Source organism: Haplochromis burtoni, unplaced genomic scaffold (genome assembly GCF_018398535.1).
Source record: "Haplochromis burtoni strain Fernald_Lab_line unplaced genomic scaffold, NCSU_Asbu1 Contig_184, whole genome shotgun sequence".
NCBI classification, from domain to species: domain Eukaryota; kingdom Metazoa; phylum Chordata; class Actinopteri; order Cichliformes; family Cichlidae; genus Haplochromis; species Haplochromis burtoni.
Window position 1 is genome coordinate 813344 of NW_024582545.1, and position 23690 is coordinate 837033.

The 23690-nt window shown below is 41.0% G+C and overlaps 2 protein-coding genes across 2 annotated transcripts in view; one reads left to right on the forward strand and one right to left on the reverse strand.

Annotated features, from left to right (window-relative positions):
* Positions 1–9076, forward strand: part of LOC102314086 (PARP1 binding protein) — a 19027-nt gene extending 9951 nt beyond the window's left edge. Inside the window, exons 7-11 of the mRNA XM_005934227.1 lie at positions 369–552; positions 704–885; positions 2070–2151; positions 7472–7655; positions 8225–9076. Of these exons, the coding sequence (XP_005934289.1) occupies positions 369–552; positions 704–885; positions 2070–2151; positions 7472–7655; positions 8225–8538 (946 nt within the window). The 3' untranslated portion in view covers positions 8539–9076. The remainder of the gene's footprint in view (positions 1–368; positions 553–703; positions 886–2069; positions 2152–7471; positions 7656–8224) is intronic.
* On the reverse strand, positions 9046–13087 carry pmch (pro-melanin-concentrating hormone). Its single transcript, XM_005934228.2, has 3 exons — positions 12780–13087; positions 9307–9448; positions 9046–9201 (listed from the first exon to the last, which is right to left on the reverse strand). Exons 1-3 carry the CDS (start codon positions 13008–13010, stop codon positions 9152–9154), a joined length of 423 nt encoding a protein of 140 aa, XP_005934290.1. The 5' UTR covers positions 13011–13087; the 3' UTR covers positions 9046–9151.
* Positions 13088–23690: the final 10603 nt, after the last annotated feature.

Here is a 23690-nt window from a genome sequence, read left to right on the forward strand (position 1 = left end):
GTGCAGTGACCATGTAACTGTTATAACTGTTAACATTGGCAAAACTCTGCTATAGTGAAATAAAGCTCTACTGGATGTTAATGCTGAAACAATTACTCTGAGCCCTGAAATTCAGTGTCCAATTAATTGAAAGTGAAGAAGCAGTATATCTTTTAAAGACATTCAGACTAAAGCCCCGGCTTTTCTGCGAGAGCGTTATTCATGCTGGCAAATGTTGGCTGAACTCTTGAAGACTGTTTACTCCATCCAGATGAAAACCACTGTGTGTCCCGCATAAGAAAGAATCTGCTCCTTTCCAAAGTTATTCAGCGTTTCTTCTCTTCCTGTAGCTCATTTCTTGTTCCCTTGTCACTTTGTTGACTTCCCAGTGTATGTGGAGCCAGGCTGGTGACCGCCATCAGGGCGGTGTTGGTGAAGGGTCGCAGCAGCGGAGATGCCGTGTACGCTGCTGCTGAGGAGACTGCACAGGAGCTAAAGGAGAGGATCTGCCAGCTACACCAGATCCAGAAGCAGTCTGCTAATGGAAGCGGGACAGGGATAAGTCCTGCAAGGGTAATGTATAACCTCTGCTTTCAGCCAGCTGGCTCCACTCTGGGCTTTTCCTTCTCGCCACAAGTCCATACATTGAACCCACTTCATGTTTCACTGTCTGTTCACCATCTGGCAGAGCTGTGACTGTAGTTATGTTGGTCTTCACCCCCAGCCAAAAGTGTATGCAGTCAATCACGCTACAGCATACGGAGGTCGTGACACTGTGAAGGTGCTGATGGCGCTGCTGGATGAAGAAGCCCTGACTCCTCCGTGTCAAAGCAAAGCCGACCTGCTGTCCGAGGATCAGCCCGTCCTCGGTGGAGCAGAGGGGACCTGCGTCCTCACGCTGTTCAGGTTGGTTCCTGTTAATTCTGCAGGTCACTCAAAATCTGATATCTGCATTTTCAGTTGGTTAAAATAAATATTAAGGCTACATTTGGCAAAATTAAGAATTAAAGCAGGCCTGACTTACTGCATTATGTGATGACCTCTAGAAGAAAGGTTATAATAGTAAAATAAAAGTAAATTTAGGGGAGTTTGACTAATAGTGGGTTTTAAGGTCAACCAAAAAATTGCTTTTAAAGAAGTGAAACAAAAATACAATATCAATTTATCTAGTTTAAATTTTTAATATTTGATTGTCTTATCCAAATATTAGATTTCTAGTGGCGCAGTACCCAGATTTCATGAAGTGACTGTTACCATTTCCTTCAGTGCCATGTGCAAACACAGTAAAGAGTAAAGATGTGACAATAAAAGTGATTTGATTTGATTTGATTTGATTTGAAGAGCGCTTACATTATATAACACTGTAATAGAGCAAAATCACTACTTTGTATTTATTAATTTTTCTATGTTAAAATGGAACTTCATCGTGTTCACAGCCTCGTCGGATTAATTCGAGTTAAATGAGCTTGTAGTTCACTGTCTGCCTTAATATGATGGGCAAGTTCTTGAAAGATGTTGCTGGTCTTCTTATAATATTTTGTATGGGTTATTGATCCCAAGAGTCCAAATATGTGAGTTTCTTTCCAAAGCAATACCATCACTTGAGTTCTTTTTCCTCAGTTCTTTGTCAGTGACACAATAATGCCAAAGGAGAGAATAATTATATTTGTGATTAGTTTGTTGCAGTAAACTCTGAATCTGAGTCTGAAACCAGTAAAGACTTTTTTCACTACCACAGGGTTCAGTGAGAGTGGGAATCCCCCTGAAATATAAAATAGGCCAACATGGATCTGTGCGACTTTCCTCTGAAACCGTATGGAGGAAAATCCTCCCACATCACAGTGGAACAATTTATCTGCTCTGAAATAAAAATAATACAGCCACTGGTTGTGTTTGTGGCTACAGGGGCGGGTGACACTGTACGGCTAATGCTAGTGAAAACATCTTTACATGGTGAGAGTTTTAAAGGGAGAACGTTGTTTGAAGAAATAGCAGGCAGATTTCTTGGTTACTGTGGCCATGTAAGCTTGTAGCTTTTTTAATTTATTGAAAAATTTTCTTTGCTTCTCGCTGTGGCTCTCTCTCCTCAGATCCCCTGAAGTGTCTACTGGATGTTCTCCAGAACCCCTAAAGAACAGAGTCCAGAGCCGACTAGACCTGCTCAAACCCAAGGTAACGTGGGCCCCTTTGTCCAAGAGCCCCAAATCCTAAATATGAACCTCTCCAAACTGAATCAGATGTCCAAACATTGAAAATAATGTCTTTATATCCTGTAATTTCTTCCTGGTTTTATATTATTTATTTGCTTAGCTGAAGCTCTCATCTTAACTGACTTCCACTCTTCCCGTTTGCACAGCTGGCTTTTAGCTCTTAGTGTTGGTTCGAGCGTGCTGAAAAAGTTATGTATGGGGCATTCAAACCAGTAACCTGTTAACAGTGCCTGTTTTCTTGGAAAATCCTCTTTTCTGGCACCTACCTAGCATCACTAAAATTTACAAAAATTCTTATCCTGTATAAACTGAAACGGGTCAGTGAGACCATAAATTCACAAGGAAAGTGTTTAGAGACTTTGGCAAAGGGTAGTTGTCCCACAGAATGTCCCATCTGAAGTCTTTTATGGCGATAAGAGTCGAATTTGAGTGTTTACGTTAAACGTTTCTCTGGTTCACTCGCTTCAGTCACACAAGCATTACATTATGACCACCTGCCTAATATCGTGTTGGCCCCTTTTTGCTGCCAAAACGGCCCTGAACTGTCAAGGTATGGACTCCACTAGACTCCTGAAGGTGTGCTCTGGTATCTAGCATGGATGGCAAGATGTTGTACGTTAGCTGTTAACTACAGATCCTTTAAGTCCTGTAAGTTGGATCAGGTGGTGGGGGAGGACGCTGGACAGACCCGGTGCACCTAAACGCGTAGTGACGGTGTGCTGGGAACGTCTAGCAGAGGCCCCAGTCCATGAGATCTTCAACGCACACCTCCGGCAGAGCTTCATTGCATTCCGAGGCAGAGTGGGGACATTGAGTCTGAATGGATCATGTTCAGCATCTCCATTGCTGAAGCTGCTGCATTGAGCTGCGGCCGCAAGGTGGTTGGTGTGTGTCATGGTGGTAACCCCCGAACCAAATGGTGGACACCAGAGGTGAAGGGAGCCACCAGGCTGAAGAAGGAGTCCTATCGGGCTTGGTTAGCCTGTGGGACTTCGGAGGCAGCTGACAGGTATTGACAGGCCAAGCGGAACGCAGCTCGGGCAGTGGCTGAAGCAAAAACTCGGGTGTGGGAGGAGTTCGGAGAGAACATGGAAAAAGACTTTCGGACTGCCTCGAAGAGATTCTGGCAAATCGTCAGGCGTCTCAGGAGGGGAAAGCGGTGCTCTACCTGCACTGTGTATAGTGCTGGCGGAGCGCTGCTGACGTCGACTGAGAAAATTGTCAGGTGGTGGAAGGAATACTTTGAGGACCTCCTTAATCCCACTGACACGTCTTCCGAGGAGGAAGCAGAGTCTGGGGATGAGGGGAATGACCCGCCAATTTCCGGGGGCGAGGTCACTGAGGCAGTTAAACAACTCCTTGGTGGCAGAGCCCCTGGTGTTGATGAGGTCCGCCCCGAGTTCCTGAAGGTTCTGGACGTTGTAGGGCTGTTCTGGTTGACACGGCTCTACAATGCTGCGTGGAGATCAGGGGCAGTACCCCTGGACTGCCAGACTGGGGTGGTGGTCCCCATCTTTAAGAAGGGGGACCAGAGGGTGTGTTCCAACTATAGGGGGATCACACTCCTCAGCCTCCCTGGGAACGTCTATGCCAGGGTGCTGGAAAGGAGAGCTCGTCCGCTATTCGAACCTCGGATACAGGAGGAACAATGCGGTTTTCGTCCTGATTCGCGGAACACTGGACCAGCTCTTTATCCTCTTAAGGATACTTGAGGGTGCATGGGAGTTTGCCCAACCAGTCTAAATGTGTTTTGTGGACTTGGAGAAGGCATTCGACCGTGTCCCTCGGGGTGTCCTGTGGGAGGTACGCCGGGAGTATGGGGTGTCTGGCCCATTGCTACGGGCCATTCGATCACTATACAACTGTTGCAAGAGCTTGGTTCACACGCCGGTTCGATCCCCGGGCTCTCTGTCCTGATTGTTGTGTCCTTGGGCAAGACACTTTACCTACCGCCTACTGGTGTTGGCCAGAGGGGCCGATGGCACGATACGGCAGCCTCGCTTCTGTCAGTCTGCCCCAGGGCAGCTGTGGCTACAACTGTAGCTTGCCTCCACCAGTGTGTGAATGTGAGAGTGAATGAATAGTGGCATTGTAAAGCGCTTTGGGTGCCTTGAAAAGCGCTATATAAATCCAATCCATTATTATTATTATTATTATTATTATTATTATTATTGCCGGCAATAAGTCTGACTCATTCCCGGTGGGTGATGGGCTCCGCCAGGGCTGCCCTTTGTCACAGATTCTGTTCGTAATTTTTATGGACAGGATTTCTAGGCGCAGCCAAGTGGCGGAGGGCTTTCACTTCGGTGGCCTCAGAATCTCATCTCTGCTTTTCGTGGATGATGTGGTTCTGTTGGCTTCATCGGGTGAGGGCCTCCAGCTCGCACTGGAACGGTTCGCAGCCGAGTGTGAAGCAGTGAGAATGAGGATCAGCATCTCCAAATCTGAGGCCATGGTTCTCAACCGGAAAAGGGTGGATTGCCCACTCCGGGTCAGGGATGAGTTCCTGCCCCAAGTAGAGGAGTTCAAGTATCTCGAGGTCTTGTTCGCCAGTGATGAGAGATGCGGACGCTGCACCAGTCTGTCTTGGTGAAGAGAGAGCTGAGTGTAAAAGCAAAGCTCTCAATTTACCGGTCGATCTACGTCCCTACTCTCACCTATGGCCACGAGCTGTGGGTAGTGACTGAAAGAACGAGATTGTGGATACAAGCGGCAGAAATGAGCTGGTCTCTCCCTTAGAGATAGGACACTTTACATCTTAAATTCTAGTGTGTTGTTTGTCCTTCTTTCTGGTCTCAATTAGGGCTGCACCTCCATGAGCCTGATTCTGCCTGAGGTTTCTTCCTGTCAAAAGGGAGTTTTTCCTTCCCACTGTGGCCAAAGTGCTTGCTCATAGGGAATCAAGATTGTTGGTGGTTTTCTGTTTTGTTTGTATTATTGTCTTTCCCTTAAAATATTGCTTTATATTTTAAGGGTAAAGAGTGTGACTGTTGTTATGAGTTACACTGAATGAAATGTAATACTTGGATCAAATTGCTAAGATATGCTATTTTCTGAAACTGAAAATTAATTGTAGCAACAAAAAAAAGACAACTTATTTCTCAGAATATAATGCCATTTTATTTTTCTTGTGGTGGTAAGAGGTATTTTTAGGGTAGTGCTGCTGCATCACCCAGCTCTAGATTGCAAGCTATTATCCTTTAAGCAAACATGAAGTGTGAAGCACTTATTAGAAGATGTATGCTAGACACATTTTGTGAAATAGCTCCTTTATTTGATTGTGCTACCAGATGTCATTTTAGCTCCCCACAATCTGGCTGCCTTCCTGTTTGAGTGCGCTGTAATGGTCCCTGGGCAGCTCACCGCTTCCTGAACTCTGTGAGCGGAAGCTTTCTGCATCAATTTCACTTTGAAGATGCCATATCAGTCGCGTAACCCGACTAGCAAGGGAAACTTGAAAGGTTATTGTTTCCTGTTGTCTGCTAAATGACTTTATCCTAGACTTCTCCAGCGGTTTCATCATGCACTGACGTCAACCGGCACACACAGAGATGGACAGATTTAGTTTCTGCTTTTGGGTTGTTTCCAGGTCTTTTTCTTTTCTTTTCCTCCTCTTTCTTCCTTCCACTATTGCCACAGATGATCAAAACATTGAAAAACACGAGAAAAACTCCTGCTCCTCTGTGACACAAGTAACGATGTTCAAATGAGGTGCATTCACCTTTAGCTATATATTCATTTTATTTTATATATAGCTCTGGTTCCGCTGCACCTGCTACTGCTTTGTTCTCACTTCTACAAAAGCAGATGTCAGAACACAAAGCTGCAGAAATGGCTTGCACCTGCTTTTTAAATGCTATCAGGAATGTCTCGGTCAGGTGTCGGGTCAGACGTAGGTTATTTCAGGACAGTTGTGTTCGGAGGAATGAGGGCTATGTGACCACACGGTGCCATGTCAGGCTTCCACCTGTTGTAATTGGATTAGTTGTTCTCTGTGGGTCATAGTTTGGCTGTGCAGCTCTTCCATCCCCTTCCATCTTCTTTAGGTTTTATTAGCATGCAACCAGTAGCTCCGTTACTGAAGTGTGCCTCGGTGCTGGGGTTTCTGTTGTTTTAGGTCCTCTTTAAAGAAGTTCTTTTGAGAAGCACAAAGGCTTTGATCCCCTTTGTGCTCCGCGGACCCACCAAGCTTTGCTCTCTCACATTTCTTCTCCTTACTGTGGCCCATTGGCCTGAAGGGTGAAATCCCTGGATTGTGATAATCCCAAGCAGGCGTACATCAAACAGTGGATGAAAAGCTGTGGATCTGTGTGTGCCCCTGGGCTGGGATTGTAGGCTTCAATATCATTCACTTTGTTATAGAAACTTGGCTGTTTTTTGTTTTTTTGTTTTTTTTAAAGGATGTGGTAATTGATAGGAGCAATGCGCAGTATATCAGTTGGCTAGAAAAGAAAATCTCATCTTTCTCATTTCTGGGATTTCAGCAACATATTAAACTTTTAGTTGTTCAAAAAAAACAACGTAAAACATGCTTTAAAAGCCAGGAATCTTATCCCCTAATCAAAAACCATACCCTTTTATTGTTTTTGTTATTGAAAGATCTGAGCAACTATTGGATGGATTACAATGACCTAATAATGGTAATTGATGCTAATGACTTTAGTGATCCCCGTACTTTTCACACATTGTGTTTTTTCTGGCTCTGAGTCACGTTTTTGGGGGCTACTTCAGACGTAAGCATGACTGTTTTGTGGTACCTTATTTGACAGAAATTGACGCATTTTCTTGATGATAAAAAGAAAAGTCTATTACACTTGAGTACATGAAACCCCACTCAACAAAAGTGGTTTAAAAAAATAAAACTTTATTGCAGTGCTGGTAATTTTCCTTTAGCTCCAGAGAAAACCTCTTTGAGATGTGCCAAAATTCTTCTGATTTAACACCACAGAAGTTGTGCTTTCTGTGAAATGTCTTGACTGCCGTTGGTTGGATTTCCACGAATTTTAGTGCAGATATGCATGTTCCCTTTTAGGTTTGGCCTATAATACATTTGATTACAATATCAGAGCAAGGAAAGAAAGTAGTTTGTGTACTTCGGTGCTAATTAGCAGATCCAGCTGCTGAAACTCGCTGAGCAGGAGTGGAAAAGTACTTAAAAGGGTCTTTGTTTCAAAACGCCAAAAGAAAGGGCCAGAAAAATCTCGGCCACCTGCCCTGAGTTCTTGATACTGATCACCAGTCGCCATATCAGCTGGATTTCAGTTGTTTTGCATTTATTCCAGGTCCGAGAGAGAGTCATCCGATCCCAGTTCGCCTGCACTTACAATGACGAAGAGCTGCCTCTCAACCGTGTGCTGGACTTCCCGAGCACTAGCCAGGTTCCCACTTGCGTGCACCCACCCAAAGCTAAAACCACCACATCTGTGAATGATGGGTGCAGCTCTGATGTGGAAGACTCAACAAAAGGTAAAAGTTTATGTTATTTTTCTTTACAAGCTACACCCCCTACCCCACCACCATCTTTTATTTTTTTGTACTCAGCAACATGTCAAATGTCAGAACAAGACGTGCTGCATTTTATCTGCTGGAACAGACTTCTGTTTCCTCTGACGGCACACAGCTGGACCGAGGCCCAGGCTCACCTTCTCAGCTCCGGCCTTGGAGCCTTCCCAGTCCCAGTTGTGGGACTGGTACTTACAACTTGCTGTTAAATTAATTCCCATTCTATAAAACCTCCTCACCCCCACATCTGTCGTAAAAAAACAAAACACACACACACACAGTCTTGTACAGACTTTTTGCCCATTTCCCCCTTCTGCTTTTTGTTCTGTGGGAATTCAGGCTCTGCTCCATCAGGTTAACATGACAAATGTTGAAATTCAGGTTCAGAGAATAAACACACAGCCTGCTTCAACTAGCAGCTAACGTAAGCAATTTCGTCACAACATTTTTCCCTTTCCCCCCTACCAACTTGTCACACTTACTTTTGCTTTTTAATTATTTATTTCATTTTTGTTTTTCTTTTACATTTGCAGCCAAGTCCTCTGAATGTACAAATAAGGCACGGGGTGAGATACAGCGGGGGGCTGCTCTCGAGCAAAGAAGTGGAAATGCCCCAAAACAAGGTGCAAGCCTGGTTAATGGAAAGGGAACTGGCTTTCAGATGCAAAGCAGGGGTAACAAGAGAAAGCAGCTGGACCAACACGGTGGATCTGAAAATGAGCCTCCGGAGAAGAAACAGCCAACTCGCACATCAGTCAAAATGCCTGGCAAAAATGGCAGCAAGGCCTTGAGTAAGAAGAAGCTCATAGCTGGACAAGGGAAGCTGACCAGTTTCTTCAGAGTCTAACCAGTGTTTGCACTAACGATGACACAATAAGGACTTTTCTATCAGATATTTATATGAAGCAGCTGAAGCTTGTGTACTACGAGTATACTCCAGCTTGGGCTGCCATTTAGAATCATTTGTCATCTTGTTTAACCTCGAGTATTTTATATATACACACACGGTAAAATATCACGTGATCTTTAGTGACTTAGTGATTGCTGTTAAGAGTTAAATATTTTTATGCTAAGCTACACTGAGACCTCGTATGAAATGTGCGCAACAGTGTTATTAACTCTTTCTGAAAATGTCAAAAGTATAAATAATATTACTTAGCCACTAAAATGTCCAACATTGTTAGGCGAAAAGCAAGCTGGTCATTGCACTTTATCACTAATCAATTTTAAAATGAGTCTAATAACACCTTCTTGGAAATAAAATGTATATCGTCACTGCTAGTATGTAAATTTTACCTTTCAATTATTTTCAAGATTCTACCATTTACATCCACTCTTTAAACACACAGCTTGCAATTGTTAATAAACTTTTATTTTGTTTTCCATGTTTGTCTGCTTTATTTCCTACAAGTAAATTAATCTTCTTATACCATACAGGAGGAAACATTCATTGACGTCGCTCATGCTTCCCAGCAGGGCCGGTACACTCTTCCAATCATACATCGCAGCACTAGGTTAGGAAAGGAAACCACATAGAGCAGTTGAGTTTATATGGCATTTTTTTTTTTTTTTTTAAGTTTATTTTCCAAGAAATGCTGGTTTTCCATATGCTTACCGTCAAGGTCGGTATCTCTGCGATCTATCTTCACGCTGTACTCGGCAGGAGTGTGGCTCAGGCTTCGATCTGCGAGGAGAGGAAGGCTCCGAGTGAAGGCCGGGTTCAGCCCTCGAACACTGTGCCCTTTCAGCCTTGCATCCTGAAAAACATCATATTGATCAGTGATTACATGTGACACCCGGGGCCCACACACACATTCCCGTACTGTAAGATGTGAACTCTGGATGGTCAGGTTGCAGGAACAGCTTTTAAAGATTATCCTTTTTACTTGTAGTACAGGTGTTGGATCTGCTTTTACCAGCTGATCCAAGCCACAAGAACCCCAAATGGAAGAAATGTGTTCCCTCATTTTTTACTATATCACAGTGGCCCGTTTTCTTCCACAGCTCCGGTTCGCCCAGATGTCTTTGTCTCCATCATGGCTGCCTGTTTCCCATTACCACAGAGATAACCACCCTGTTCATAACACACAAGACGCAGTCTGCAGATAAACCTTTTACACATTGCAGCTAAACATTTGGGGGAAACACTGATATATCGTCATTCTTCCCACTGAGAGTCCAATAAATCTTTATAGGCTTGTGATCATTTGACCTTTTCGCTTAATAGTATTTCCCAGTTTTCCAGCGTTGCCGTAAAATATTTTTATAGATTTATGTGAAGTATTGACTTAACAGTAGAAGCGAGGACGGTGGCCAATTGAAAGGGGTCAAGTATTCAGTCACAGGATGGAGATAATGTTCTCTTTGTTGTTGAACTATGGTTAGCTGAGGTTGTTATGAAAAAAAATCTCATACAATGAAGATTTATGAGGCATGACCGTCACTGGCAGAACAGTGTTAGGCTGAATGACAGTGGATAGTTTGCTGTTAAGTTAATTTGATCCAAAAAAGAATCAAAATCGCTGGTTATAATTTTCTTTAAGCACTAATTATAGTGCTTACCCTAGGGGTGTCAAACATAAGGCCTGGGCGCCAGAATATATCCAGCCCACTGTGAATGAATGAAAACGTTATATTTTCTATTTACAGGACAGTCTGTGCAATGAACTTCCATAACTTTTTTTTTGTCATTTTACACATTTAGCACATAGTTTCACAGGTCCACTCTACTTTATATCAAAGTGGGCTCGGTATGTGGCCCCCAATGTCAAGTGAGCTTGACATCCCTGTTCAGGAGAGTGTAAGACTATGTGTAGGTGGGGATTCGAAGCAGGGTTGGTCTTTGGTTAAATAGCCTTTTAGTATTGTGAAAAGTGGACCTTTATTTGTTTTTTCCATATTTTCTGTGGGTGTTTGTAAAAAAATAAAATAAAATAAAAATGAGGGGCAGCAATCAAAAGAAAGCTAGCTTAAACAGTTGGGGAAAAGGGCTGCAATGGATGTACGTAGTATGTACATGGGTATTTTGGCCTTTTGTCAACAACGAAAATTTAGATTTTTTTCTTGCAACATCAATGGTGTGGAACTTTAGCTCCTTTTCTAATGTCAGACAGTGTAGTGCATTGTTATTTATTGACTTTTGACTGGCCAACTTTTCTTCTCGGTTAGTGTTATATGCCTACCTCTTGCTTTTCCATATTCTTGACAGACCTTGAGGTAATATTTTTCATTTTCATTTCAAAGGAGCTATTCCCTTGTGTGGATATAGCCTCACGTGCGCAGCTTTTTAAGCAGTATTTTGAACTGTGAGCAACTCTAGTCAACTTCAAGAATAAAAATGAACTATACCTAATAACAATAATAATACGTTATATTTGAGGGCGCCTTTCTAATACCCAAGGTCACCTTACAAAGAGAAGAAAATATCAATTCATTATTTCCAAACCAAAAATCAGCATATATCAGTCTCTTGTCCATAGATTCACTCAGAAATACTGTCTCAGATGAACATAAAACAACACTGATTTTGCAATATTAGTAATTACATTCCAGGAAGAATGTGTTTTTTTCACAAGCTCCTTTGTTTTGTGGGGACTTTTGGGAAAATTTGAATCCTTTATGGGAACAGTGTAGAAGCAGGGGTGTCAAACATAAGAAGTGGCCTGGCAACTCTAATCCGGCCCACTGGACAACTTTGGAAAAAGTGAATGAGGGCATAGGAAGACTATTAATTGTCTAATATATCTATATATTATATCTTATATATATCTATATCTATTACTATTTATATATCATATTATATATAATTATATATATTATATATCATATAAATAATATATATATATATATATATATATATATATATATATAATATATATATAATTATATAATACTAATATTATATAATAACTATATATAGCATGGAATAATTAATAAATTAAGATATATAGTATATAATATTAATAATATAAATAAAGACATATTAAGTCCTCAGGAGTAAGTTAGTACGGCGGGAATACGGATATATTATACATAGTGAGAGAGAGATAAAATTTTAAGTTTTAAAGCATTTCTTATTCAACAGGGCCACCTGTACAGGCTTTTATTCTACATCAAAGTACTTGACAATTACCTACACAGTTATAGTTTTATATAAGTTTTTTCATAATCCAATATAAAAATTTCTGGATATTTTTTTACAAGAATTAATGAACGCTTTCTCCTTTATAATTACAGAACAGTCTGGTAATTTTAGCTACCAGAACTTTTGCTGTAATTTTACACATTTATTTTTTACAATACAAGCACAAAGAGTCAGGCTGCCACAACAGCTTTTATTTTCCATGTAGAAAAACTAAGATGTGTAGTTGAAATTGCACTTCTTTTCCTTAAATTAAGGTATCTCGGGCATAAAACATGTAGTTAAAACTATATGAAATTTCACTGGTCTCCCCCACTTCAGATCAAACTGGACTGTATTTGGCCCACGCTGTAAAATTAGTTTGTTACTTCAAAGGCGCATGGACATCTGCTCAGGTTTAAGTTCCAGCAACACTTGTACTACAAAGAACTACTTTAATACTTCTTAATAAGAGTTACTGGACCTTCAACCAATTCAGAATCCTTTAAAACATAACCATAATGATTGACACCTGATTATTATCAGGATCAGCGTAGTAAAAATTATTGTATATATTGTATATTGAGTACAATTCAAATATATTACTGTAAGAAAAATGTTCTTTCTTCAGTTTAAATCAATTTTGTTTATATAGTGCAAAATCCCTTCAAGGCATTATATACTTTATATTCAAAGGCATAGACCCCTACAATAATACAATCAAACGAACCCCTTTGAAGCCAAGCAGTTGACAACAATGAGGAGGAAAAACACTCTTTTTATACAGAAAGAAGCCTCCAGTAGAACCAGGTTCTGGGAGGGGCAGCCATCTGCCCACACCATTTGGGGTTCAGGGGAAAAGGAAAAGAAATGGGAGATCTTGTCTCCACTGTGCGATAACAATAAAGGCTAAAAAGTCGCAACAAAAAGGAATAACGTTAATGCATGATGAAAGTTGCAACACTTACCGAGATGATGATTGTTGGGTTCCCATCTTCATCCCTGATTCGGCGCTGCCTGAACACCGGTGGGATCACAGCGGGCTCAGAGATCGACTTGTCACCCAGTATCAAACCCAGGCTGTCTTCTTCTGTTGTACCATCCTCTGCATTAGTTGCAGGCATGGCTACGGTGACTGAGTGGCTGCTCAGCTCAGTGAAAAGCAGCAGAGTTAAGAAGACAGAGTAGACAGAGATCATGGTATCTACAATGTTTATTTCTTAAGACTTTCGCCAGTTGAGCCTTGCCTTAACAACTGGTATGATTGGACTTTAAGCTGCTTTATATATTGAGGGAGAGAGCATTTTGCTGCCAGCTCACAATTGTTTAATGTACAAAATCATCATCATGTCTCCCACAGGGACACATCAACGTATAAGATCAAAGGTCACAGGAGATGTGGTATAAGTCCATTAATAGGGAAGCAAAAGGTGACATACTTCATTTAGTACATTTAAAGATTTGGCGAATTAAGGTTATTAAAGATGGGGAAACATGGTGTGCTATAATTTTAACCACATTAAAGAACTCGGGGAAAGAAGGCTCATAGAGGGTCAAAGGGCAGGAACTGATTCAAATCTGTCCCTTCAAAATCCACATGTTGAAATTAACCCAGCAGGTGATAAGATGGAGACTTGCTGCAGTAAGAAAGACAACTCACACAGGGAGTCTTTCAGAGGTATCAGTGACTTAACAAGATCCCCATCAACAAGGTGCTGTCGCCTCCAGACTCAGGTAAAAAGGCACCTACTTAGATTATTTGTCTGGTATCACCAATCACTATTATACCTTCTTGCCAAGACTTTGAATAGAAGAAGTCTGTTAGTTGAACTTGGTTCAAAGACGGAAAATAGGCTGAAATGGCTAGCATATTCTGTTTGATGAAAACAAAAGTCATGTCAGTTTATCTAAAAGTCACAAATTTAACAATATATCTCTTTTGTAAATTCTGGAGGAGGGGTTCATCTTATTTATAAGGAGACTAAACCCACAGGTTGCTTGTGCAAGCTCTTATTACAAGTTTTATTTAAAGTTATGTTTTTGTGGCCTCGTTAGCTGGTGCGAGTACAGTGTGTTCTGATGTGGTCACTTTTACATGGTTTTGAGCCAGGTTGGTCATTTTATCTTACAATTTAAAAGGAGAACATTTTTAGGCAAACCACATAGTTTATGTTCCTTAATCTAACCAAAAAAGTCCAATTAAATGGCAAGTGAAAGTTTATCTTAAAAGAGGTTGAGCTCAAGCCTCCTAGTTAACCTGGGTTAGGGTTAGCATTCTTCTTCTGTTGCCTCTATATCACCAGCCAAGTGAAAGCAATTCTCTTTGTTGTTTAAAGAATGTTTATATTGGTTGTTTTGAAGCTATATTAAAAAAAACAAACCCACCCCAATCTGATTGTTTTGCTTGAAGACGGGTTTTTTAATCAATGCATTTCCAGTAGTTCTGGGAATCGGGAGTACACCTCTTAAATCAAGATTGCAAGTGCCTCAAGAACTATTTGCTGGGTTTCCATGTAATCTTGTGCAGGCATGTGGCTTCTGGAAAACTGATTCTTCTGATTTCGGTGACATTTGACAGAGCAAGCATGCAACCAGCTCTCTGCGACCGTGGCTCAGGGGGTTGGGAAGCGTATCTGTAACTGGAAGGTCGCCGGTTCAATCTCCGGGCTCTCTGTCCTGGTCGTTGTGTCCTTGGGCAAGACACTTCACCTACCGCCTACTGGTGTTGGCCAGAGGGGCCGATGGCGCGATATGGCAGCCTCGCTTCTGTCAGTCTGCCCCAGGGCGGCTGTGGCTACAACCGTAGCTTGCCTCCACCAGTGTGTGAATGCGAGAGTAAATGAATAGTGGCATTGTAAAGCGCTATATAAATCCAATCCATTATTATTATTGTAGAAGTCACTAAAGGGGTCCTTTCACACCTTATTGTTTACTTGTTGCCTTCAAGGTTTCCAGTTGATGCAAACCAAAATTACAGATGTGAGGCACCCCTACGAACAAAGACCTTAACCTTGGTCCAACAAAAAATGGTGGTTGTGGTATAAAATATGGTGTTCAGAAGGTTTTGATGTTCACACAAATCAGAGAAAGTTAAAATAGTTAAAGTAGTCTGTGGTTTGAAAATGTTGTCATGGTCCTGTACTGTTCAGGGGATTTTCCCCATGCTTTTTACTGACTTAGCTCTTTAGGTAAAGGATGGGTTTAACCTGTAGATGGAGTCTCCTGTTCGTGCCCATTCCTTGACCTGTTCCTCATCTCCTATCTTGAACTTAAAGACCAACTAAAACATCCGATCTCTGCCATATTTTTGTCAACAGTAGCGCAGCATTCAGGCTTCTCTATGGCTCCTGTAATTTCCAAAGTTCCCCCCTGTGCTAACGTCTTTGATATCTTGTTCCGTAGTTGCCCCTGAAAAGCTGAAGAGTTCCCTTTCTGCCTGTATCACTTACCTCTTTCTTTCATGCTGATCTGGCTCATTTGGAAAGTCTTAGTTAAGTACTCACCTCTCAAACCCACCTGCTCGTCCATCCTCCAGTCGTTCCACCCTGTTGCTCTCACTTTGGACTCTTGAAGTAAAAACTCACTCTTCCAAAGTCATAAAAATCATTAACTGTTGTGTTTTGGGTCATGCTTTATAATCCGCCAGTTACTGTTGCCTATAAAGATCATGGTACATGTAAATAGTCCATCCATCCATCCATTTTCTTTACCTTATCTGTACTGTAGTGACAGCTGGCTAAGTAGTGTCCTTTTGACAAACAACATTTTCCAGTCTTCTGGTAGTTCCCAAAGGAAATCCCAGACTTTTTTAAGATATATAACTCCATGGAGTTCTGTGTCTGCCCTGGATGTCCCCCTATGTGGGTGAAACAACTCAACCTATTTTAATTAATGCTAGGTTTTCTCCAGGGTAAAAAAGGAGCCAAGGTATTAAAATACATTCCTACAATATGATAAAAAGTAAGCCGAATGATAAAGAAAGAACAGTGCTATACAAAAGGCCAAGAAAAGGAATCCTTTGCTTCACTTGTTGCCGTTCATTCAAACGCCAATCCGGTCGTTAAGTCTGACGTCACTAGCCGTGTCTGGGCCTAAACTCCGCTGCAGGTCCATATATCAAACGATCACTATGGCATTACTGAGAGTTGAAACACTGTCTAAAGTCTTTCATCTTTAATAAAATGATCAGCATTCTGCTCTACCAGGTGTAACAATTGTGTTTAACATCCAGGCATCCATGAAAACGGAATTTATGACATTTAACGGAGTTAGAAGTTAGCAGGAAGTTAGCTCGCTAGCTTCTATCGAAATACAATATAGCATGTCCTGACTGCGGGGTTTTAGAAACAAATTAAAACAGCTCTGTTATCACTTCCAACATAAATGAAGACAGAAAACTAAACAGCAGTGACGTTTGTAGGGTTACTGAAGTTGGGCTAGCTGGTATATAATGATGTGCTACGTGACCGCTAGCGACACAGCTATGTTAGCATAATATAAACAAGCTAACTTTTTTTCCACTCGATAAAAGTTAACGTGAGTGTTCTCGGTGGTCAGGAACAAATGTAATCGCATGGCAGGATGCTGTAAAAGGACCAAACTTCAGCCAGGAGAACAACTGAGATAATCCATCCACAATACGAGGTTAGTCATTCATATACTGCTGCATGGGCTGGGCTGTAGTTACATCCTAAGGTTTTAAATACTGAGCTTAAATAAATGATTAGCGGTAATAAAAGCCGAGGGAGGTCAACAGTGATCACTGACTGTTTTAGGAGCTTTTTGAGATTAAATAGAAGAAAATACAAAACATTAAACATGTTAACAACACAAAGGCCATATTAAACACAGGCTACTTTAGGCCCGGAAGTAGGATTCATCATGTCATCACTTAACGACCGGATATAAGGCAAGTGGCCAAATTGACAAAACGCTGATGTCATACTTTAAGGTGTAAATAGGTCATTTGTGAGAATGAAAACAGCTGGGTTAGCTGTTTTCACTCTTTATGCTAAGCTAAGCTAACCAGCTGCTGGCGGTAGCTTTGTATTTACCATACTAATCAGAGTGGTGTCAGGTGTTAGTGGGGTCTTCTCATCTAACTCTCATCAAGAACGCAAATAAGCGACCTGTCAAACTTTTTGTTTAAAGGAGAATTTGATCTGCAATAGCCCTGTGATCAAGCCTCCAGGCCGTTTGATCACGAGCTCTCACACCAAGGTGCTGACCATCAGCTGACAATAAAGGCGGAGGCAAGCAAAAATGTTGACATAACGCCTGGTAGGCTTCTTCTCAGCTCAAAGGGCTTACCTTATTAATATCACAGGAGCCGTGGAGCAGGGAATGGAGAACCAGGACATGAATAATAGCGATTGAACTCAGCTGAAGTGATTTTACTTGGAGCGGTCAGCCTTTATTTTGTAAGTATTATTGTTGGAGGGCGAGGACTTCTACTGAAGGACTGAACTTGTCCACAGGGGCACGGCCGTTCCAGCAGAAGCACAACTGAACTTGTGAGCTTCGTGCTCTGTTGTTGTAACCTTTCCCGCTCTTTCTTTCTGATAATGTATCCCTCCCTTTTCCCATATTTATTCTTATAGAGGGTGCATTCATGGACAGTGGATGGACTGGGAATTCAAAGCAAGTCCACCTGATTCATGAGCCTCTGGGCTCTGTCAGCTCCCCTGGCACTTGCCGAGAGGAATCAACGAACTCTGAGCTGTGGTGAAGGTCTCTCTATCTGGTAACTGCGTTTTTCACCCAGTCCGAATTTCTAAGAAATCATTACCATAATTCTGTAACAAAGAACATTAGTAGAAAAGCCAAGAGTCAAATAATCTTATGAAGACCAGATGTGATTCAGTGGGTATCCATGAACATTATTTACTAAATCTTTATGTTTCCACAACACCGCTTGTCAAATCTTCAACTCATGCCAACAAAGTTTATTCAACTACTGACTGCAGTTGGTCTTGTTTGTATGCGCTTGTAATTGCATCCAGATCTGATTCGGTCTGTGCGTCTTTTAAATTTTGAGCTCGGTTAAGCTGCAGAGTGTTTTTATCAACGGCTTTGTCAGCTGCTTGCATCACCTGTCAGTTGCTGGTGCTGTATTTCAATCACACCACCTACATCTTTGTGCGTAAACGAGACCTCATAATAAGACTGGGCTCTATGACATCAGTAGCAGCATTGTTTAATAGTCCTTCAGGGTACAGCATGTTATTTCCTCGTCCTGTATTAACACGCTGCCTTTCATCACCGACACTCATCTTCTAATGAAAAACAAAAAAGAAAGTAAAAGGCAAACACTGTTGCAGTGCAGGGGAAGCTCTGGTTCCAAGGAAATGTGATGCTTCGTCCAGGATGCTTCACATCTATGTGTGTGTCTTGAGCTGTGCCAGAGGCCGGCGTGCTGCATTCAGCAGAGATGCGGGTGCAGAAGAGGGGGGATCGCATTTTGGGCAGGATTTTTTTTTTTTTTTGCCCAGAGAACAGACCATGGTTTCCTGGAACAATGCAGCTGATGAGAGCCTCTCCAAGGAAAATAAGGCTCTGACATCATGGGTTCTTAAAGCACACAGCTGAGCCAACACTCTCCTGCTATAATCAAGTCTCAGTGAATTTCCACTGTTGACTGAAATTGAGAGAAAGAGAATCTCCAATTCTGAAGCTTTACATGGTTTTTTTGAATACATTCTTTAATCTAGCTGCTAATATTCTTGAGTTAGCACCGTGCTCTTGCACTTTGCACTGCATTTGGCTTGCAGTAGCAATCAAATTACACACAGGGCTACTTGTAAATTTCTCATAGTAAACTCATCATTTTCCAAGACTGGATTTTTACCTCCAAAATGTAAAAACATTTAAGATTAAAGACAAAAAATGCTGACAACAGCAAGGAGCAAAAGTTAGAACTCGGTGAAGTGAAATCCTGGGTGTCCTTTTGGAAAAAAATGGATGGTGGGAGACTGATGAGGCCTTACAACTTCTTTTTCTTTTCTTTTTTGTAAAACAACCAGCAGAATAAGTAGTAAAATTGGTGAGGGTAGTAAAACAGACCACAAGGTCATTCAAAAGACAATTGTGTGCTTAAGATGAGGAGTTGAAGAGTGTGGAGAGATTGTGTTTCAGAGCCCAGTCCAAAATCTGTGTCCTCAGATGCACTGGATCCCGAGTGCACGTAGATCAATGGGAAGAGATTGTTCTTTCCACAACCATCCTGGTTCCTGAGGTTATTCAAACATGTTTGTGTGTTGCACTCTTTTGACTCACCATGTAATGCAAAATTAGCCCATATAAGAGTATAAAATGAGCATTTTAAAGACATCCTAACCTTGATATTCACTCCGATAACTGGCTTTCTTTCTCTCCACTGCACACGATCTCTCCAATTTATTTGAACTCTAAATCTTGCAAGCTTGCAACCTGCAATTGTCCCATTAGGGTAAGATAATTGATTCAGTATTAGTCATGGAGAGGGATGAAATAACATCCAGGATGGTCAGGATGACCGGGACCTTGCCAGCGTTCCTGCTGTTTCACATTTTGATCTCCGCTGTCTGCTGAGCGTCAGCCAGAGAGTCAGTTTATCAGGGTTTTATTGTTGCCCCATATACATCAGTTCTTTAAAAAAAAAAAAAAAAATTTAAGTGCTGACAACGAGCAGAGCTCAGCGCTGTCACTGTTAGCATCCCCCAATAGAGCTGAGACATGCAGGAAGCGCCACGCCCCTTCTCTGTTTGCTTTGGCAGATCCTGCTGCCTCTTAGGAAGTATCACTTTGTCATTTAGCCCAACCAGATTCATGTGCATGGTGCACAAAGCCTCAGCTTGAGTTATGGCTTTATCCATGACCAAAATGTCTTTAAAGATTTAAGAGGGACCAACTTCTACTTTGTAATTATCTGCTGTTTATGTGTCTGACTCCACTGGGTTCCTAATAAAAGCCATATAGATGCTACCAGTGTGATGTTATGTGGCAGGGAGAGTAATGTCTTTACAGGGTTATGTTTCCCCAGAGATTTTTATAAGTAAATACACATGCAGTATGAAAGAACGCTCCAGCCATTTCTGTGATGTTGACAAGTGGTTTATTCAGCAGGAATGGTGAACAGTTTGTCAGTATTTATTTATTTTTTTGTCTACAGAAGGCAATCAAGCACCATGAATAACAGCGCTCCAATCAGACAGTTGTTTTGGACAGTGACCTTCAGGAAATTGTATCATCTCGTATAACACCTCATATAATCATTAATGACTCACACGCTCCCATGATCCAGGCTTTATTGATCATTGCATACCACTGACAAACTGGAATGTTTCATTCATTGTGTGAAGATGGTTGCTGCAGCTTCTGTTTTTTAATGCACAAACTGTATTTCAGGTACCAGAAACATAGTGTGACGGGTGTACTGTTGTTGTAGTGAAATTGAGACAGTGATACCATCATTTGATATTTAATGAACAGCTCATTGGTTTCATTCATGATACAATAATGGTGAGTGAGGCTTCACTTTAATCAAAAAGTCTTTGGTTTATACCATTTATCTGAAGATCTGGGAGGACCAGAGCTGTTCTCCAGCCAGCTTCCTATTTCATTTCTGCTGCCAAGTTGACTAATAAGACAGTTTGCTTAGAATAAACACTAAAGAATATAGCAAATCCACATTATACAACCTTTTTAGAAACAAAAACACACTTTTAAATTAATCTGTGAAAATAAGTTTTAATTGAGAATTGATAACGAATGTTTTGGACAAGATAAATTAAACTCCTGGGTTACTCTTAAAGCCAGACAATGCAATCTTAGTTCAGTTCTCAACATGGGCTAATTTAATTTTTAACTGTAGCTTAAATAGGAAGCCAGGTTCAGTAGCCCGTTAAGCTGGGCTTACACTGTGCGATTTTTGGCCCATTTTGAGCCGATTTTTGAGTCGTGCGCCCGTTTTGGTGATCGGCCCAATTTTGGCCTTTATCGTCCGTCGTGGATCATGTAGTATACGTTGGGTAACGAGAAGCGATTAACACCTCACGACCAGCTCCCGATCATCAATCGCTTGGTCGTGAGAATTTCAAACCGGTTTGAAATCCTCCCGACCGTCGTGAGGGTGTCACCGCAGCCGCTCACACTGCGCACACGCAAACACATAAATGTCGGTGAAAAAGACGGAGTAGCATGGCAGTGCAGCGTGTGAGCTGAACACAAGCGATGGAGGCACTTGTAGAACTTTGGAAAGCTCATCCGAGCCTTTTTGATGTGGCCTCACAAAATTATCACGACCACAACAACCGTGAAAATAGTTGGCTCTACACTGCTGCTCAATCACAGCTGATCAATGTTTTTCATTAGCAATTTAGCTAAGTTGATGGTGGTGGTGTATGTCTGTGTGAGTGAAAGACAGAGAGAGAGCGAGCGACAGAATTTCTGTTATAACTTTCATTTTATGGACGCACAGTGTGAGCACTCAGGTCGCATCACAGCATCGGGCCGTATATTGTGAGACCCTGCATCGTAACCGACGAACTTCTAGCCTCTTCGAGTCAATCGTGCAGTTTGAGCAGGAGCTGAATAACGCGACTGAAAAAAATCGCACAACGTAAGCCCAGTTTAGCTTAGCGATGTTAGCTAGGAACAGGGAACAGCTTCCTTGGCTCTGCCCAGAGGGTTTTATTTATTTATTTTTTAAAGCTCCTCTAAAGCTCAGAATCTTGTTTATCTAATCTTTAAAAATTGAGGTGAAATAACACACAGGATTCACTTCCTGTGTTAATCTGTGAGCTTTAGGATTGCTAGTGGGCGGATTACATTGAGTACACGTAGTCAGCAAGCTAAGCTAACTGGCTAAATAAAAAATGTAGAGAAGTAATAATTCAGCCCTACATTTATTTTGTGGGAAGATCACTTCTTTTCTGTCATGACTGCTAGCACCAACAGACTAAATAATGGAGAAGTGTGTTAAAGGCAATTAGCCAGGAGTGGGAACGGGAAGAATGGGAAAACTGCAATTATGGCTGTATTTTTCTAAGCTCTGCTGAACCACTGTGTTAAAGTTATAAAGTTAATATATCTGCAAATGGCTTTGCTAGTTTTCTAATAGCTAAAAAAAAACAAAACAAAAAAAAAAAACAAAGATAAAAATAATCCTCTGGGGTTTTTAAAAGAATCTGGAGTTTTGAGATAGCAGCAGGAATTTTATTAACATTTCAAGTACAACTTGTGATTGTTTCCCCATGCTAATGGAGTAGTTTTCAGAAGAGCTCACAATCTCTGTGAAGCAGCTCTTTAATTTTAGTTAAATAGAATAAAATATTGAACTTTATGCCATTATATTCCATGTTGACAGGCACAGGTCCGACTCAAAGATATTTTTTTTCAATGACCCTAATCCTTCACTGTATGTCATACACATTTTAGTCTTATCTGCTGAAGCCAGTGAAGCTGTATCTGGATAAATCTGCAGGTGTAAGTTATTATCAGAAAAAAAAAATTAAAATATACTAAGGCAGACATGTTGGCTTACAATTTTTAGATGATGTGGTTTGTTGGTATTTGAACTGTGATTTTCAAAATGCTGGAAAACTTTAAATGTTGTCAGTTACTTTGGAACCGACTCTGAGTAATAGTTAATTAAATCTATAAATAATAATTACATTGGCTAACCAACACTCATAGGCATAGGCAACCAGATGCCAAAGCAGAAGAGGTTTAAACCTGCATGCTACCAGAGGGTGACTCCTGCAGATTCAAAATTACTTTCTGTCCTATATAAATTTGTGTGGTTTCAAAGTTCATCTTTTCTGGTTTCAAATCATCAAGAATGGTAAAAAAAAAAAAAAAAAAGAAAGAAAGAAAGAAAGAAAGAAAGAAAGAAAAGGGGGAAAAAAAGGAATAAATAAATCAGCTCAAGACCTCAACAGGATTTCTCAAACTAGTGGCTGACTTCACAGTGCCCATCTTATATACTGTCAATGTACTCAGGTTTGGGTGAGTCCTTAGTTGTGAGCCCAGTAAGACTGAGGACCATATAATCAATAAAAATGTTATTAGGTAAGAGCGTGTCAACTAAACTATCGACCAGTCAACTCTGAGTCCACAGCCCTACTTTCGTAGGGTTCGTCACCCCGTCTCTACGAGAGTAGCAACGACCTCTTTTTATTTATGTCATTAAATTAAAGATCCAGATTCTAAATATGTTACTGAAATGGGTACATTTGGGATTTTTGTTGGATGTATGCTGATTGTCTACTGTTTGACAAAGGTTGCATTGTCTTGTTTTAAGTAATTTCAATAGCTGGTACTTTGACTTCCAGTTAGGTGAATTATCACCAACACACACATCTGGACAGACAAAAGTACACGATGACTTTTTACAATCTTAATACAATTGGAAGAATCATTGTTCACAGTTCTTTTGTCAAGTTATTTGGCATAAGGGATCTATATTGAGAAAATAATTTAAAACAGTAGAAAAAATAGCATTTTGCCTTCTTGGGAACACAACATGGTATATTCATTTCCTTTTTTTTTTTTTTAAATTCTTCATGCATTCACAGATTTCACACAGATACATTTACTCGCTTAGACTACTACCTTATTGAAACAGCTTACAAATAAAAACACTATTAAAATGGTGGCCACAAGGCTGTGCAAAAGGGAAGACCTCCAATGTAAGCCCTGCCATCAGTCTCTTAGCCATCTCTTGCAAGTAACAAACTACAAAATAGCACCATTATACAGTGGATAGGATTCTTAATACAGTTTTGTTATATGAAACCATCATGTACAATGAATGATAGTAATGCATAGGTTAACATAATGGGAATACTGTTTGATTATACACAGGCAGAGGAGACAGAGCCAGAGATGAGTCGTCTTGG

What these genes read in the sequence shown, in the direction of transcription:
- pmch (XM_005934228.2), bottom strand. Translation starts at nt 13,010, where the DNA reads ATGATCTCTGTCTACTCTGTCTTCTTAACTCTGCTGCTTTTCACTGAG. An exon ending in ACCCAACAATCATCATCTCG is followed by an intron (nt 9,449 to 12,779) that starts GTAAGTGTTGCA and finishes GATGTTTTTCAG; the next exon opens with GATGCAAGGCTGAAAGGGCA. An exon ending in CAGAGATACCGACCTTGACG is followed by an intron (nt 9,202 to 9,306) that starts GTAAGCATATGG and finishes TTCCTAACCTAG; the next exon opens with TGCTGCGATGTATGATTGGA.